A 15,439-nucleotide genomic window follows, 5' to 3' on the forward strand; every position below is an offset into this window, starting at 1 on the left:
GATGACCCTCACCCTGCAGGGGCTCACGGGCCCAGACGCTCTCTGCTTTCAGGTGTTTTTCCAGCTAATTCTTGTACACCAACAGTCAGGGAGCAAACCCACAAAACCCAGGTGCACCCTGGAGCTCATGCCCATCAGAGCACTGAGAGCCCTTCCTTGGGACTCAGCTCAGAGGTCCCTCCCCGGGGAGCTGTCCTGACTCCCCAGCCCGGCCCTGGCATCCCAGCTCCCCGTGCCTCCCTCTAGCACTTTCCACACCATAGTTAGCATCTTTCTATATGTCTGTGTCTCTCAAAGACCATGAAGTCCTTGAGGGCCCTACGTTGCCTCTCCACTCCAGCACCCGATACAGGGCTTGGCCCACAGTGGGTTCTCGTTGGAGGAATGAATGAGGGGATGGCTAGCTGGTTCCAGAGGATTCTATGCCTCTGCAAGTCCTCAGGTCACTGCCTAAGACTTCCCTCTTCCTTGAGTGGGACCCCCGCCATACACCCTGCAGTTGGGTTGCTGACACCATACAGAACACCCAGCTAAATAAGAACTCCAGGTAATAAATCACTTTTCAGTGGAAGCATGGCCCAGGCATTGTGAGCATGTTTGCTTGCTAGTTCTGACCCCTCTCTCTGTAGGGAGCAAGGATGAGCGAGAAGCACATCCCCATTGGCCAGAAGCCAACAGTCTCACTGCAGAGATGGGGGAAGTGACAATCACGGGGACAGCACGGGGAAGAGGAGTGGGGACACATCTGGCCTAGTCAGAGCAGGGGTGGTTCTACCAGAAAGGACCACGGGAGGCCTCCTGCCGCACGATGTGCAGCCCAAAATATAACAAAGGTGTTGACTCACCCATGACTGCATCAAACCGAAGCCTGAGACAGAACGTCCCGGTAGGTTTTCTTGCCTGTAAAGGAAACTGAAAGCTTCCCTTCTCCTGGTCCAAGCTGGGGGGGCCGTGGGTTCTGCAGACACAGCTGGTGTCCCAGCTGCAGGGGTGGGGTGGGGAGTTTAGAACATGCAGGGGCTTCTGGACCAGGGGAGACTGCCAGGGTTCCAAGTAGGACAGGGCCCCGGAGGACCCATATTCTTAAAGCAATTTTGTAGCAAATGGGCTGGAGGCGGCCGGCGGGGACGAGGGCACACAGCTCGAGGGTCCCTGCTGCGGGGAGTGGTGCTAGTGGCGAAGGCTGGAGTGAGGGCCTCAGAACTGAACCTGGAGGGGGGAGACCCCGCCCCACACTGAAGGGGCCGGAGGAAGGCCCCCAGTCTGGGAGAGAGAGAGGCACCATTCACTGGGAGGCAGGAAGATTCAGGGTTGGGGGCGGGCAGGGAATAGCAGGGGGCTCAATTTACGGTGTGATCCTTTTCAGAGGTCACTAAGGAGAGATGCCAAGGAGACAGTAGTGTCCACATTCTTCTTACCAGAAATCTCTGGAGCTTGGAAAGAGCCACATCCCCCCAGGTGAGATGTGGGAGGTGATTGATGGGACACCCTCCTGCCTGGGGGACTAGAAAGTGCCTGCGGCCTGGGAGAAGGACTGAGGCCAGCCCAGACTGCTGGAGGGGGTGTGGGACGAAGTGGGGGCTCACAAGGGCTTCCCCTCAACCACACCTGGGTTTACCAAGAGGTCCACAGCCTGAGGTCCCCCTCCCGTCCCACGACCCTAACATCAGAAACCTCTCACCCACTGAGGGGTCACGAGCCGTGTTTTACAGACCAAATGCAGGGGCCCAGTCATGAGCTGGGCCAGAGCGAGGACAAACCTGCCTTTAGCCGGGCTGTTCAGTCTGAGGTTGGTGTTCCACCACCGCGGGGCTGGGCCTAGGTCAGCCAGGACAGACACCATGTCTCTCAGAGAGGGCAAGAGCGTGGGCTCCCTGCCACCTGGAACCTGCGCCATCTCTCTGTGCCTCCGTTTCCCTTAGGTATAAAACTCAGGATACATCAGGGTGTTGGTGCTAAGTCGGGGACGGGGCTGCTCCGAACCCAAAGTCCCCGTTCACCAGGAGTTCTCAGATGCCACCTGGAACAGGAAATGAAAGCAGATGATGGCAAGTGGCTCCCTCCTTAAAGGAACGGATGACCAAGCCGCATGCAAAACAGAGGGGGGACGTCCCCCTGCTCCTGCTCGGTCAGATCCTCCCACTGGCACCTGGAATTCGTGGGGGTGGTGCTGAGGGGAACTGGCAAACGCGCCTCTCCGATCTGCAGCCAGCATCTCCCAGCCACAGGAAACCAGGTCAGCGCAAACACAGCCAGAGAGAGGACTGAGGGTTAGACAGGGGCAGGCCGCCCTCTGTACTTTTCCAGCCGGGAGCTGAGTCCACTCACTGGCCTGGAGGAGAGAAGGCACGACCCGCTCTAGGGCTTGGGCAGTCATCAGGGTCTCATTTCTTCCTCCTAAGAGTTATTTAAGGAGCGATGATTGACAAAGGAGTTTCAGAGAGGTAAAAGGACGAGCCTAAATTCACCTGGCTGGTAGGTGGTGGCGGAGCTGTGACGTGGGAGGAGCCTGGCTGAGCGAGGCCCTTCCCATGACCGCCTCCTCCCCAGCCTCCAGGAAGAAGCTCTCCGGAAGGAACCGGCCTTTGTCCTTCCCAGCCTCACCTGCTCCTTGAAGGTGGGACACCCTCTTACTTGGGTTCCTGCCACCCACCCCTGCCTGGTCAAGCCCCAGAAGTACACTCTTTTCCACATGCAACAGCAGTCCAAATGGGGACCCAACTCTTTTCCTAAGGCTTTCTGGAGCCTGTCTCTGCCAAGCTGGCATGCGGAAATCAGAGGTAACAACGGGAAGGTGAGAACTTTGGAAAACAGTCAACAGAACACAATGGTCACGTTTGCAAGACCCAAGTCAATCCAGTCCCAATGGATGCCATATGTGGCTGGGGACAGTAAGAGTGACTGTCCCACAGACAGAGCACCTGCCAGCTCCAGGTCCAGGGCTGAGCCCCTGTGGTCTGACTTTCCCATCTTCCCCTTTGGGGCAGGTGCAATAGACACACCCAAACAGACCCCAAAGACCAGTGCCCCTCTGGCCTCTGCCTGTCTCTCTCCACACTGCCAGGTGGCCTGAGCCCTAGCAGTAGGCTCCTGGAGAACTTGGCCCTGACCCCGCCAAAGCCAAGTGGAACTTTCCAGCTCCCTTTGGGCTGCTCACCTCAGTCCATCTCACTCTGAGAAAAATGCCCATCTGTTGTCCCAGGTAGGACATGGGGACAGGCAGGGACAGCTGGGGCCCCAATCCATATTAAAGAGGCAGCCTTCCCTACTCAGATCTACGGACAAGCCACACCTTATAAAAATAGTGTCCTCTGGGGCACCTGGGTGGCTCAGTGGGTTAAAGCCTCTGCCTTCGGCTCAGGTCATGATCTCAGGGTCCTGGGATCGAGTCCTTGCATGGGGCTCTCTGCTCAGCGGGGAGTCTTCTTCCCCCCCCCCCCCCCGCCTGCCTCTCTGCCTACTCATGATCTCTGTCTGCCAAATAAATAAATAAAATCTTTTTTTTAAAAGTGTCCTCAACACCTGTACAAGAATTATATTCCTGGGGTACCTGGGTGGCTCATTTGGTTGGACAACTGCCTTCGGCTCAGGTCATGATCCCGGAGTCCTGGGATCAAGTCCCACATGGGGCTCCCAGCTCTATGGGGAGTCTGCTTCTCCCTCTGACCTTCTCCCCTCATGCTGTCTCTCACTGTTCTCTCTCTCAAATAAATAAATAACATCTTTAAAAGAAAATTATATTCCCAAGGGATGCCTGGGTGGCTCAGTCGGTAAAGTGTCTGATCTTGGTTTTGGCTCAGGTCATGATCTCCAGGTCGTGAGATCAAGTCCCATGGGGTTGGGCCCTATACTCAGTGTGGTTCTGCTTCAGATTATTTTTCTCTCCCACTCCCCCTCTATCCCTCCCTTCTCTCGCTTTCTCTAAAATAGATACATTAAATCTTAAGAGAATTATACTCCCAAGATTGGCATTTTCTATCATAAGTTCAAGGATGGAAACGCTTTTCTTTTTTTGAGCATGGGAAATAGGGAGAACTTGGATTTGACATTGCGTTGGTTTTGCCCAAACTCCACCAGCTCCATCATTTAACAGCGAAGGGTCCTTGGGCAAGTCATACACTCCTCTTTTGGGAGGCTGGGACAGCGCAAGGCTTGGTGACAATGCTTGAAATGCAAAAGGGACAGAGATCTATTCAACAAAACCAGGGACTGGGGCTATACAAAGATGCAGTCTGTCCAGGATCGGCGGGCACTGATGTTCTAGTAGATGTTCTGCCTGTGGACAAAGCACCCCCCACCCGGCCCCACCCACAGGGCCGCCCGATGGCCCTGAACGAATGAATGATGATTTCAGGTCTTGGGGAGAAGTAGAGGGTTCAGGATTGGGAGGCTTTGGGAGCAAGAAAGAGAAGGAGAGGGAGAGAGAGAGAGAGAAGATTTCATTGGGGAAGGGCTTCTCTGTAATTGGTAGGATAGAGTGAAAGGAGGAGGAGGGGGAGGACCCAGCAAACAGACCTCAGTAATGGCAGAGCAACAAGAGAGAAGGAGCCTGGGCCCCCCCCCCCCCCCGACCAAGTGTAGCCGCCGAATGAGCCCACGCCCACACCTGAAGGGATGTGAGTGAGAAATAAACTCTAGCCTTGTTTTAACAAGAATCTGTGGGATTCTGTGTAATTTTTTTTATTATGTTGTGTTAGTCACCATAGAGTGTATCATTAGTTTTTGATGGAGTGTTCCATGATTCATTATTTGCATATAAGGGATTCTGAGTAATTTTTTAAAAATATCTTGTTTATTTATATGACAATGAGAGAGCATAGATAGGCAGGGGGAGGGGCAGAGGGAGATGCAGAAGGAGGCTCTTCACTGAGCAGGGAGCCCGATGTGGGACTCAATCCCAGGACCCTGGGATCATGACCTGAGCTGAAGGCAGACACTTCACCGACTGAGGCACCCAGGAGACCCTGGGATTCTGTGTAAGATTATAATATGTATTCAATTCTGAAAATATTTGGAAACTAAAAGGGCATTAAGTCACCATTTTAGGAAGGATGAGACCGGAAATCTCCTTAGTCATCTCAGTGCTTATGGGCCAGCACGTACTTGGTAAATGCCCCCGACTCAGCACAGCACAAACAGTGCTATCAGAAGGAAGCTTACGATCCGTGTTATGTCATTTACCTTTTGCATCACCCTGCCGGGAAAATGTCACTATCCACTTTGTAGAGACGGGGAGGTTAAGCCTGAGGGATTTCCAGTCGCCTGAGGCCACATAGCTGGCGACATTCACGGCAGGCCACAGCCACAGCCTTGCCAACAACCTGGTAGTTTCCCAGCTGTGCTCTGTGGCAGCCTACATCTGTCCGAATTTGTCATGGATGGAGGGTCATGACCACAAGGGATCAAGGAGAAGGTTTTCTCAGGAGCCCAAGAAAGGCCTGGGATTCGAGAGAGATCCAAGGAGACCTCAAGGTCACCACAGCTCTGAGTGCGAATCGAGAGTGGAAGGGCCCTAGGATGAAGAGAAAGCCGCCCAGGACGGAGAGTGCCTGAGACCAGAGGCCCCCGACCCCTGTACTCCCCTATGCTCGAGCTCCTCAGACTGACACCCTCAATCTGGGAATAGGGAAGGGGTGCCTCAAAACGCAAATCCATCTACAGGCAAATAAAGAGTGTTGCGTTTTTAAAAATATATCTGAGTATGTGTATGAAGTTTCACACTACATACACACACATGTCTGAGAAAGTGACTTGTAACAGAAATCACGAGATGTTAGCTGGGATGAAATTTGGGGGACCATCGTCAACGTCCTTCTGTGTGTTTTCTCAGTTTTCACATGCTCCTCAATGACTATTTCATAAACATAAGACAAAAATGAAAGGGGAAAGTTGCTTTTTGTTTTGTTCTAAGAAGCCGGTTAGGGGCCGTTCCTGTAACTGGCTGATTCCATTAGCTCTGATGAATTCATGTTACCAGAAATGATTATTTGGCCACTCCAGGTGAAAACAGAACACTTGAGTGTCCTTGCCAACATTTCCCAAGCAAGGGGAGGAGTTCTTCGCACGGGTAAATAGGAGTCAGCGCCCATGAAAACTCAGCACTCTGGGCAGGCGGTGGCTTTGGAATCCGCTGAGGACAGCCAGCAGCAGAGGCAGGTAATCCTTGATATCCTGGAAGCAAAGAAACCCATTTTTCTAGGGAGGTTCTAGGCCTTGGTCTGGAGCCTCTGAGGCAGGAGGGAGCCTGGCAAGGGTGTCCCAGAGCGCTGGGGACAGCTCTAGGGCTGGCTCCAAAGGCCATGCCCTGTGAAGACATGTCTTCCCTCTGGGTCTGAGTTTTCCCACCTGCAAAAGGGGGACATACCCCAAGGTCCTCTTTGGCAGTTTCTGCCTCACACACTATGGGATTCTGAGTTTAGCCACCTCTGTACCCCCCACAGCAGACGCTCTGGAAGGCAACTCCCCCCCACCCATGGCACGAGGCCCCCCCTCCCCTTGTCTGGGACTGGGCACTGCTCTCACAGCGAGATGAGGACCAGACTGATGTGGGGGTCCCTCTGGGCAGAGTCCAGGGGGTCTCCAAGGGGAGGACTGTCTCACGGCTCCTCCCCGCTCCAAGGCCCCCCGCCAAGCAGACAGGCAGACAGACAGGCAGGCAGTGTCCGTCCAGCAACTGAAAAGACAGGCGGCTCGGAAACAGAGCCAGCCTGCCAACTTGCCCAAACAAAGTTCTTTTTCTCCAGAAATGATTCGGGGGCGGGGCGGGGGATGTTTAACTCTTTCAAAGAAGTGGTTGCATTAGCCCCAGGGTAAGCAGATAGAGGAGGCAATTCCAGAAGCGGCAGCTCCTGGGCTCCTCCCACTGGCCTGTTGATGGAAGGCAGCTCAGCTCAGCATCCCTCCCCTTCCCGGACTCCCCTCCCCACCTCTGAAGCTGACCTTTTCTCTTCTGCACTCTGGGCCTGAGTAGACAGAGGCTGAAGGTAAACAACCCTGTTGGCTGCGATCACCAGCTTTGAACTCAGCCCCTCTCTCGGGATCTTTCCTGCAGTACCTTCATCCCCTCTGCCCGCGGACCCGCAGCTCTGGCGTGGTGGGCAGTTTCAGAGAGTGGGTGGCCTGTGGGAGGAGGGATGCCTCGGGAACCCTGTTAGGAGCCCAGCACCTTCATGGTTTGTCTCACAGGAGCTACTCAGCGTGTTGTACGGAGGTGGGAACCAAGGTCGGAGAGGGTCAGTCACTTGCTTGTCAGCCCACAGCAATGGCAAGTAGCCCAAATGAAATCCTCGTTCAGATCTCTACAGCTCTGAAGCCCACCCCGCTCTCCCCCACCCAGGAGTCGGGAGCCAGGCTGACAGGTCTCCTCCCTCTGCTCCCCGACTTGCTGCGGCGACTGTGAGCGAGCCCCTCTCCGCTCTGCGCCCAGTTTCTCCCTTGGGGTAAACAACAAAATCACAGTACTTACCTCGAGGGTCACGTAATCGTGTATGTTGGGTGCCCATGAGCGTGCCTACCCAGGAAAGTCACAATGAGAACAGAAGCAGAGGCTGGAACACAGGCCACACGGTGAGGGCAGGGGAGCAGTGGGAGGCCGTTGGGGCACCATCTGGCCCCCCAACACTTAAAGGAGCTTTGTTTTTCAGAATTGAGGACGGAGGGGATGTGGCTCCTCTTGGCTCTGGGGCTCCTGGTGGCTGGGCTCTGTCCCCCCGTCCACTGCACCCCGGGGGCCGTGCTTGACCCTCCAAATGTGACCCAGGAGGACCTACACAATGAGACTCCTGTGGACAGCCTCCGATTAGCCTCCAGCAACACCGACTTCGCACTCAGCCTCTATAAGCAACTGGCTTCGAGGACCCCCAACAAGAATGTCATCTTCTCCCCGCTAAGTGTCTCTATCGCTTTGGCCTTCCTGTCCCTGGGGGCCCAAAACACCACCCTGACGGAGATCCTCGAAGGCCTCAAGTTCAACCTCACAGAGACCCCCGACACCGAAATCCACCGGGGTTTCCAGCACCTGCTGCGAACCCTTCGTCAACCCAGCAACGAGCTGCAGCTGAGCGTGGGCAATGCCATGTTCGTCAGTGAGTCGCTCAAGCTGCTGGAGAAGTTCATGGAAGACGCCAGGGTGCTCTACGCCTCTGAGGCCTTCTCCACCAACTTCCAGGACTCTGCCGCCGCCGAGAAGCTCATCAATGACTACGTGAAGAATCAGACCCAGGGGAGAATTGTGGATCTGGTCAAGGACCTTGACCTGAACACAGCCATGGTCCTGGTGAATTACATCTTCCTTAAAGGTGAGTGCCTGGCTTAGAGTTGGGAAGCAGAGTTTTAGTTCTGAGCCTTTGGGGCCATATTCTGGCCTGGTGTAGCCAACCGTGTTATTGGGGAAACCACCACGGAGCAGGTGCCTCCGGTCTGGGGTGGGGTAGGGGAGGAGGCAGGTCCCTGAGGCCCCGCCCTGCCTGTAGGCATTGTTTTCTCTTAGGATTTTTAAAATTTATTTTATTTTATTTACATTTTTATTATATTCAGTTAGCCACCGTATCATTCGTTTTTGATGCAGTGTTCAAGGATTCATTAGTTGCAATTAACACCCAGCACTCATTAGAACACGTGCCCTCATTAATACCCATCACCAGACTACCCCATTCCCCCACCACCCCCTCTCTGAAACCCTCAGATTGTTTCCCAGAGTCCATAGTCTCTCATGGTTCATCTTCCCCTCTGATATCCCTCCTTTCAGTTTCCCCTTCTTTCCCCTAATGTCCTCCATGCTAATCCTTATGTTCTACATATGAGTGAAACCATATGATAATTGACTCTCTCTGCTTGACTTATTTCACTCAGCATAATCTCCTCAAGTTCCATCCGTGTTGATACAAATGGTGGGTATTCATTCTTTCTGATGGCTGAGCGATATTCCATTGTATATATGGACCACGTCTTCTTTATCCATTCATCTTTTGAAGGGCATCTCAGCTCCTTCCATAGTTTGGCTATTGTGGACATTGCTGCTATAAACATTGAGGTGTATGTGCCCCTTCTTTTCACTACATCTGTATCTTTGGGGTAAATACCCAGTAGTGCAATTGCAGGGTCATGGGGTAGCTCTATTTTTAACTTCTTAAGGAATTTCCACACTGTTTTCCAAAGTGGCTGCACCAACTTGCATTCCCACCAACAGTGTAAGAAGGTTCCCCTTTCTCCACATCCTTGCCAACACTTGTTGTCTCTTGTCTTGTTAATCTTTGCCATTCTAACTGGTGTAAGGTGGTATCTCCATGTGGTTTTGATTTGAATCTCCCTGATGGCTAATGATGTGGAAATTTTTTCATGTGTCTGTTGGCCATCTGTATGTCTTCTTTGGAGAAGTGTCTGTTCGTGACTTCTGCCCATTTTCTGACTGGGTTATTTGGTTTTTGGGTGCTGAGTTTGAGACATTCTTTATAGATCTTGGATATCAGCCCTTTATCTGTCCTGTCATTTGCAAATATCTTCTCCCATTCCATGGGTTCCCTCTTAGTCTTAGGGTTTTCCAAATGACGTTCTGCCACTGTAGGAAGTCCCTGCAGAGGGGCCCAGCAACACTTTGAGGGAGACTGGCGCTTTTTACTCTGACTCAAATGTGCCTGGCTCCCAGGAGGAAGGAGTGGTCCCTTTACATCCCTCCAGGCTGGGCATGAACTTCAGCTTCTTCTCTGAAGAGAAGCCTATGGGTAGGTTCAGGAAGGCTTCTGCCTGGGCACTACTGGGCCATTCTGACCTGGGCTCTGTCCTGGCCAGGGACTCAGCCTGGGGCGGCGGAGGGGTGGGGGGAGGTCCCATCTACATGGGAAGACAGCATTTAAGGAACCTGGTCATCCCAGAGTTTTGCAATGGTGCCGCCCATCATTTTGGGGATGGCATCATCTGGGGAAGGACCTTGGGGGAGGGCAGGATCCCAGACAGGGCCCATTCTCAAGTTCCAGTTGGTCCAGCACCTGGTCCCATGGGTCAGAACTTGACAAACACAAGTCTCCCCAGCCCATGAGTTCTGAAGAGGCGGGGTGTGCACAGACAGCATCAGCCCTATGGAGCCCTGGTCCCCACGGGACCCAAAAATAGACAGAGACCCATAGAAGCATCACGGAGTCCGTGGGTGATCAGGAGCTGGGTGGAGACATAGAAAGCCTGCACTTGGGGTTCTGGCTGAGTCCTGGGGCAAACCCTCCCAGGGCCTGTGTTTCTGGCTGCAGATGAAGGCCCGGAACAAGATTTCCCTATAAAGCTAATCCAGGCCCGATGAGCTGCTTGTTCTTTGTGTCTCCTGATTTGCCCCTCCTAACACCCTGCCTGCCCTAGGGACACACCAGCTGGCCTGGCTTTCCTCTCCTCTCCTGCCTCCAACAGTGGGGTGTGGGTGGGGGGCTGAGGGGGTGTGCACATTCCCCAGCAAGCCCCTGGTCTCTAGTCTCCCCAGGAGCTCTCCCCACCCCCGCCCCACTGAAGGCTCCAGTCTTCCTGGGGATGGAGCCCTATGCCCTCCCCTCTCAGTCAAGCTCTGTCCCACCCTCGGATTCCCCATTTGCCCCTTGTTTCGGTGTGTTTGACCAGGCGGTGGGCATGTGTGTACATCGTAACACCGATGACTACCAGTGAGTTACTAGTATTGTCCCTTTTAGAGGGTCAGGGATTCCCCATTCCTCCCCCTGCTGCCATGAACAGTGCTCGGGGTCCCCTTTCCCGTCTCTCCCCTCTCCTGCCTCTCCCCCACCTCTCTTTTGCACCCACTATTCCCAAACTCCATCGGTCTCTCGCTTACCACAATGAACCAGGTCTTTGTCTCACTGTCATGTCCCAACCAGACCTGTGTGTCTTATCATCCCTGTCATGTCCCAGCCAGACCCGTGTGGCTTATCACCCCTGTCCCCAGTGGCCTACCCACTTGCCGGTGGCAGGGCTGGTAGCACTTGGAGTGTATCCATCACCCAGGGAACCCGGGCGGAGGAGGGGTTGAAGCAGGGCAGCCCTTGTGTTCACGGAGTTCTCTGACCTTCAGCCAAATGGAAGACACCCTTTGACCCCCGAGACACTTTCAAGTCCAAGTTCTACGTGAGCAAGAGCAGGTCGGTGAAGGTGCCCATGATGAACCTGGAGGACATGTGGGCGCCTTACTTCCGAGACGAGGCACTGGGCTGCGCGATGGTGGAGCTCCCGTACACCAGTAATGACAGCGCGCTCTTCATCCTCCCCGACCAGGGCAGCATGGGTGCGGTGGAGGCCAGCCTGCTCCCGGAGACACTGAGGAGGTGGACAGACTCATTGCAGATGAGGTGACGACCTGGGGATGAGGCCATCCCTCCTTCCTCCCTTCTCAGGCGCTCCCACCTCCCCCCTGCTCCCGGACTCCCCGCACCCCCACCACCCAGGGCCTCCTTCCTTCCTAGAGAAGCCATCCCAGAACAGGTGGAGCTTGGGGTCACCCTGCCCTGGCTGTCCATGTGGCTTTGAACCTGAAAATGTTTGTTCTATGAGACATGTTGACCTTGAATGGGACAGGGGTGATGCTGCCTCTGACGTTGACATGTTCAGGTCCCGGGGACTCCTCAACACAACCCAGCCCTCATGCCTGCCCTCTCCTTGTCTCGACCTCTTGAAGGCAGAGGGGACAGATGGTTCCGTGATCAGCTCAAGGCCAAAGCCAGACGGGCTCCGAGCACCAGCTCTGCACTGGCTGTTAACATTCGTTCATTAATCTGTTCATCCATTTGGCACAGGTCACGTAGGTTAATGGAGCTCCTGGTAAGTGCCAGGCCCTGGTTTAGACCTGGATGACATGTTCGCAATTACACCAAAAATCTCCTGCTCTCAAGGAGCTTACTTTGTCACTGGAAAATGAAAAAATGGAGGGATATAACAAATAGGTCAGTTATTTAGTAGGTTGGACATTAAGAAATGAGGGTGTGTGGGTGGTGATAGAGTGGGGTGAAATGACAAGGGAAACTGGACCAACCAGGAGGTAGTTCGTGGTTTTAAATAGGATCACCATTAGGTGATATTTGAGCATCGACATGAAAGGAGTGAGGAGCCGAGCCCTGTGGGTAGGTTGGGGAAAAGAATTCTTGGCAGAGGGAATAGTCAGTGCAAAGCCTCTATGCAAAGTCAGGTGTGTTTGAGGATTGAGGGTTAGTGAGGTGAGAGAGAGGCTGGAGCAGCGCAAGAGTCAGGAGAAGTCCTACTGGGGCCAGGAGGATGGCTCGGGTTCAGGAGTGCCCTGCAGACCCCTGGGAACCTTGCCTCTTCCTCCTCTAAGTGAAATGGGGAGTCATCCCAAGGTCTTGGGCCAAAGAGTGGATGATCTGAGTATTGTTTTAAAAAAGATCACCCAGGAGGCGGAGCGAAGAATAGACCACAGAGGACAAGCAGGGAGGCAGAGCGACTGGCTAGGAGCCCAGGGCAGGGATCCACATGAGACATGTGAGAGGTGGTCACATTTCAGATGAACCTGAGGCTAGAGACAGGCTGGGATATGGAGTTCGGAAGACTAAAGTCAAGGGGGACCCACAAAGAAGAGTGAATTCTGGGCCTGGTTCTTTTTTTTTTTTTTTAAAGATTTTATTTATTTATTTGACAGAGATCACAAGTAGGCAGAGAGGCAGTCAGAGAGAGAGAGAGAGGGAAGCAGGCTCCCTGCCGAGCAGAGAGCCCGATGTGGGACTCAATCCCAGGACCCTGAGATCATGACCTGAGCCGAAGGCAGCAGCTTAAACCACTGAGCCACCCAGGCGCCCCTGGGCCTGGTTCTTGAGGGTGGGGCCACGGGGAGGCGGTTTCTAGCTCCCACCTGACCAGGGCTGATGATTAGTTGTGAATAACTAGAACATTCTTCACTTCACACACCTCTGATTCACAGAGCACGGAGGACATCTGCCTTAACACAGTTCTAGCCCGTTGTGGGTGCTCAGTGAATGTGTGCTGAGTGAATGGAGGGGCGGTGAATGAATGAATATGGAGAGAAACTGACACCTTCCCCGCTCGTGGGACTCAGGGTTTGCTGGGAGTCACAGCCTCCTCGGATCTGGCACGTATCAAACCAGGCAGACCATGACAGAGGTCTTAGAGATATAAACAGAGAGAGACAGAGAGGGTTGTAGATGGAAGGTATCTGCTCTTGCTCTAAGAACTCACCAGCAACTCTGCCCCAAAGCGAGCTCACCAGACAGCCAAGGTGGGGACCTTCCTTTGCTTGTTTCAGGATCCCTCCAGGCCCTTCGAACACAGTCCCTTCAGCATGAGAGATCGAGAAACTGAGGAAATGAGCACTTCTTTCCAGCAAGAAGGGGGTGGTCAGAAAGGAAACCAGGGAAGACCATGCCGCGAGGTGGGAGAAGGCGCACCTTGAGGCAAGCAGGTGTTCAAATTCTTGTTTCTCCCTTCCTAGGAGGATAGACAACCTCTACCTGCCAAAGTTTTCCATCTCCAGCAGCTATAATCTGGAAGAGATACTTCCCCAGCTGGGTGTGAGGGAAGTCTTCACCCACCAGGCCGACCTGTCTGGAGTCATAGGGGAGAAGAACCTGGCAGTTTCCCAGGTGAGTGTTAAAACGTTAGATCATTTAACGTATCTGAGCTTGAATGGTAAAGGCAAGTGGGCAATTGAATGACCTCGAATTTGCATAAATAACAGCATCTCTCATTACCCCGTCCCCCCGGTGGGTCTGCCCCAAGCCCAGGAGAGCTGGGTGGCGAGCATGTTGGAAGCTGGTCCCCACCTCCCCTGCAATATACTGTAACCCAGAAGCCATTCATAGGGAAGAGCCTGGTGTGGAACTGGGGATGGACCCCATCCCATCCACATTCCCCCTTTTACTGCCTATAGCAGCCAATACTTAAAGTGCTGGATGCCTCAGTTTTCCTGTAAAATGGGGGTGACCATTCTTGACCAGTGTGCCGTGGCTGGTGGGGGGGTGCTGGGTGGTAATTGCCATCGGGCAGGTGTGAGGGGTGTGGAAGAAAGACAGAGGGCCCCTTGCACTGTGCTCCTAGAAACAAGGTCCTCAGAATGAGCCACACTCTGCCCTCCTCTGAGCCCCACCTTCCAAAGGACATGGTCATGGAGGTCATGGAGGCAGGTGTGTAGAGGGGCCTACGGGGTTCAGGGATGTGAAGCCACATCTACACAAAGTAGCCAAGGGTCCCGAGGTCATTGCAGATGGGGTCAAGAGCAGGGACATCCGCAGCAGCTGCTTCAGGTGGAGAGGCTGCTAGAAAGTCACTTGCAAAAGACAAATGTCTTGTTCCCTTTCCAACAATGAGTGTCTGGGGGGCAGCACAGTCTCTGCATTCAGACAGAGAGGCATCCAGACCAGGGCCCCCCTGCTCCCCTTTATCTTCACGATCCTGGGCTGACCCCTCACAGCCTGGGAGCCTCAGTTTGTGTATCTGTGCATCAGAACCACTCAGAACCATGGACAGGGCTGGCAGGAGGAACACCCCGCCCCCAATCCGTGACAGGCCAGGGTCAAGGCTGCGTGAATGTCTGTCCCCTTGGGTCTCTCAAGCGGGCCGCTCACCCCTCACCCACCCGACCTACAGTGCGTTTTGCTCTCGTGTTCCCATAGGTGGTCCACAAGGCCCTGCTTGATGTGGCCGAGGAGGGCACGGAAGCCGCAGCCGCCACGGGAAGTAAAATTGTTCTTCTCTCTGGAAAAATTGGTCCACTGATGACTGTGAATTTCAACAGACCCTTTCTGCTGTCCATACTTCACAGAGATACCAAGAGCATCCTCTTCTGGGGCAGAGTCACCAACCCCAACCAAGCCTAGGGCTGCCCCTCTTTCTCAGGTGCCAGGTCTCTGATGCAGCCTGGGCCGCCATGCACCAAAGAGCCACAGGCCAGGCCCATCCTTGCTCATCCCTTAGAAGGTGACAATGACTCTGGTGGCTTTCATGTGCCCTGGGAGCCTGGGGACTTTTTGATTGTTGTCTCTGAGACCTCCAGATGGCAATAAACTCTTTCTCAGACTGGACACTTTCTTTGTGCCTTTCTACCCTGATCTGCCTGGCTCCAGGCCCCTGTAGCTGCCTGTGCCCAGATCCTAAGCCCCAGGACCTCCCACTGGGCTCAGTCTCACTCAGGCTTGGGGCCCTCTGCCTTCAGCTGCAGAAACCTGGCTGGAAGCAGGTTTTGTGCCTGTGGCCAAGCCCACCTGGACCTCAGGCCTGGGCAGGGAGGGGAGAATGCTATCCGGTTCCTTCTTCTGTGGACTCCCTTGTCCCCAGTTCCAGTCTCACTCTTTCCCTCCCCTGGGCCCAGGATGTGTCCACGTGCTGTGACCCCCAACCCTGACCCCATCTGGCACAGCCCCTAGACCCCTCAGTCCTGGACCTTCTCTCTTCCAGGATCCCTCCTTTTGCCCCTCCCAACACCCCCAATCTGGGGAGAGTAGCTACCTTG

General features: G+C 54.1%; 1 protein-coding gene across 4 annotated transcripts; it reads left to right on the plus strand.

Moving 5' to 3' along the window:
• Positions 1-6,100: 6,100 nt before the first annotated feature.
• SERPINA3 (serpin family A member 3) lies at positions 6,101-15,011 on the plus strand. 4 transcript variants are annotated; one of them, XM_046007077.1, is made up of 6 exons: positions 6,102-6,156; positions 7,186-7,264; positions 7,644-8,297; positions 11,042-11,315; positions 13,424-13,574; positions 14,604-15,011. In XM_046007077.1, the coding sequence occupies exons 3-6, from the start codon at positions 7,661-7,663 to the stop codon at positions 14,805-14,807; spliced, it is 1,266 nt and encodes a 421-aa protein (XP_045863033.1). In that variant the 5' UTR covers positions 6,102-6,156; positions 7,186-7,264; positions 7,644-7,660; the 3' UTR covers positions 14,808-15,011. The 4 variants fall into 4 exon arrangements, with proteins under 4 accessions (XP_045863031.1, XP_045863033.1, XP_045863034.1 ...); XM_046007075.1 differs by lacking the exon at positions 7,186-7,264 and having other exon boundaries at positions 6,101-6,156; XM_046007078.1 differs by lacking the exon at positions 7,186-7,264 and having other exon boundaries at positions 6,102-6,152.
• The last annotated feature ends 428 nt before the right edge of the window (positions 15,012-15,439 follow it).

Source organism: Meles meles, chromosome 6 (assembly GCF_922984935.1).
Source record: "Meles meles chromosome 6, mMelMel3.1 paternal haplotype, whole genome shotgun sequence".
NCBI classification, from domain to species: domain Eukaryota; kingdom Metazoa; phylum Chordata; class Mammalia; order Carnivora; family Mustelidae; genus Meles; species Meles meles.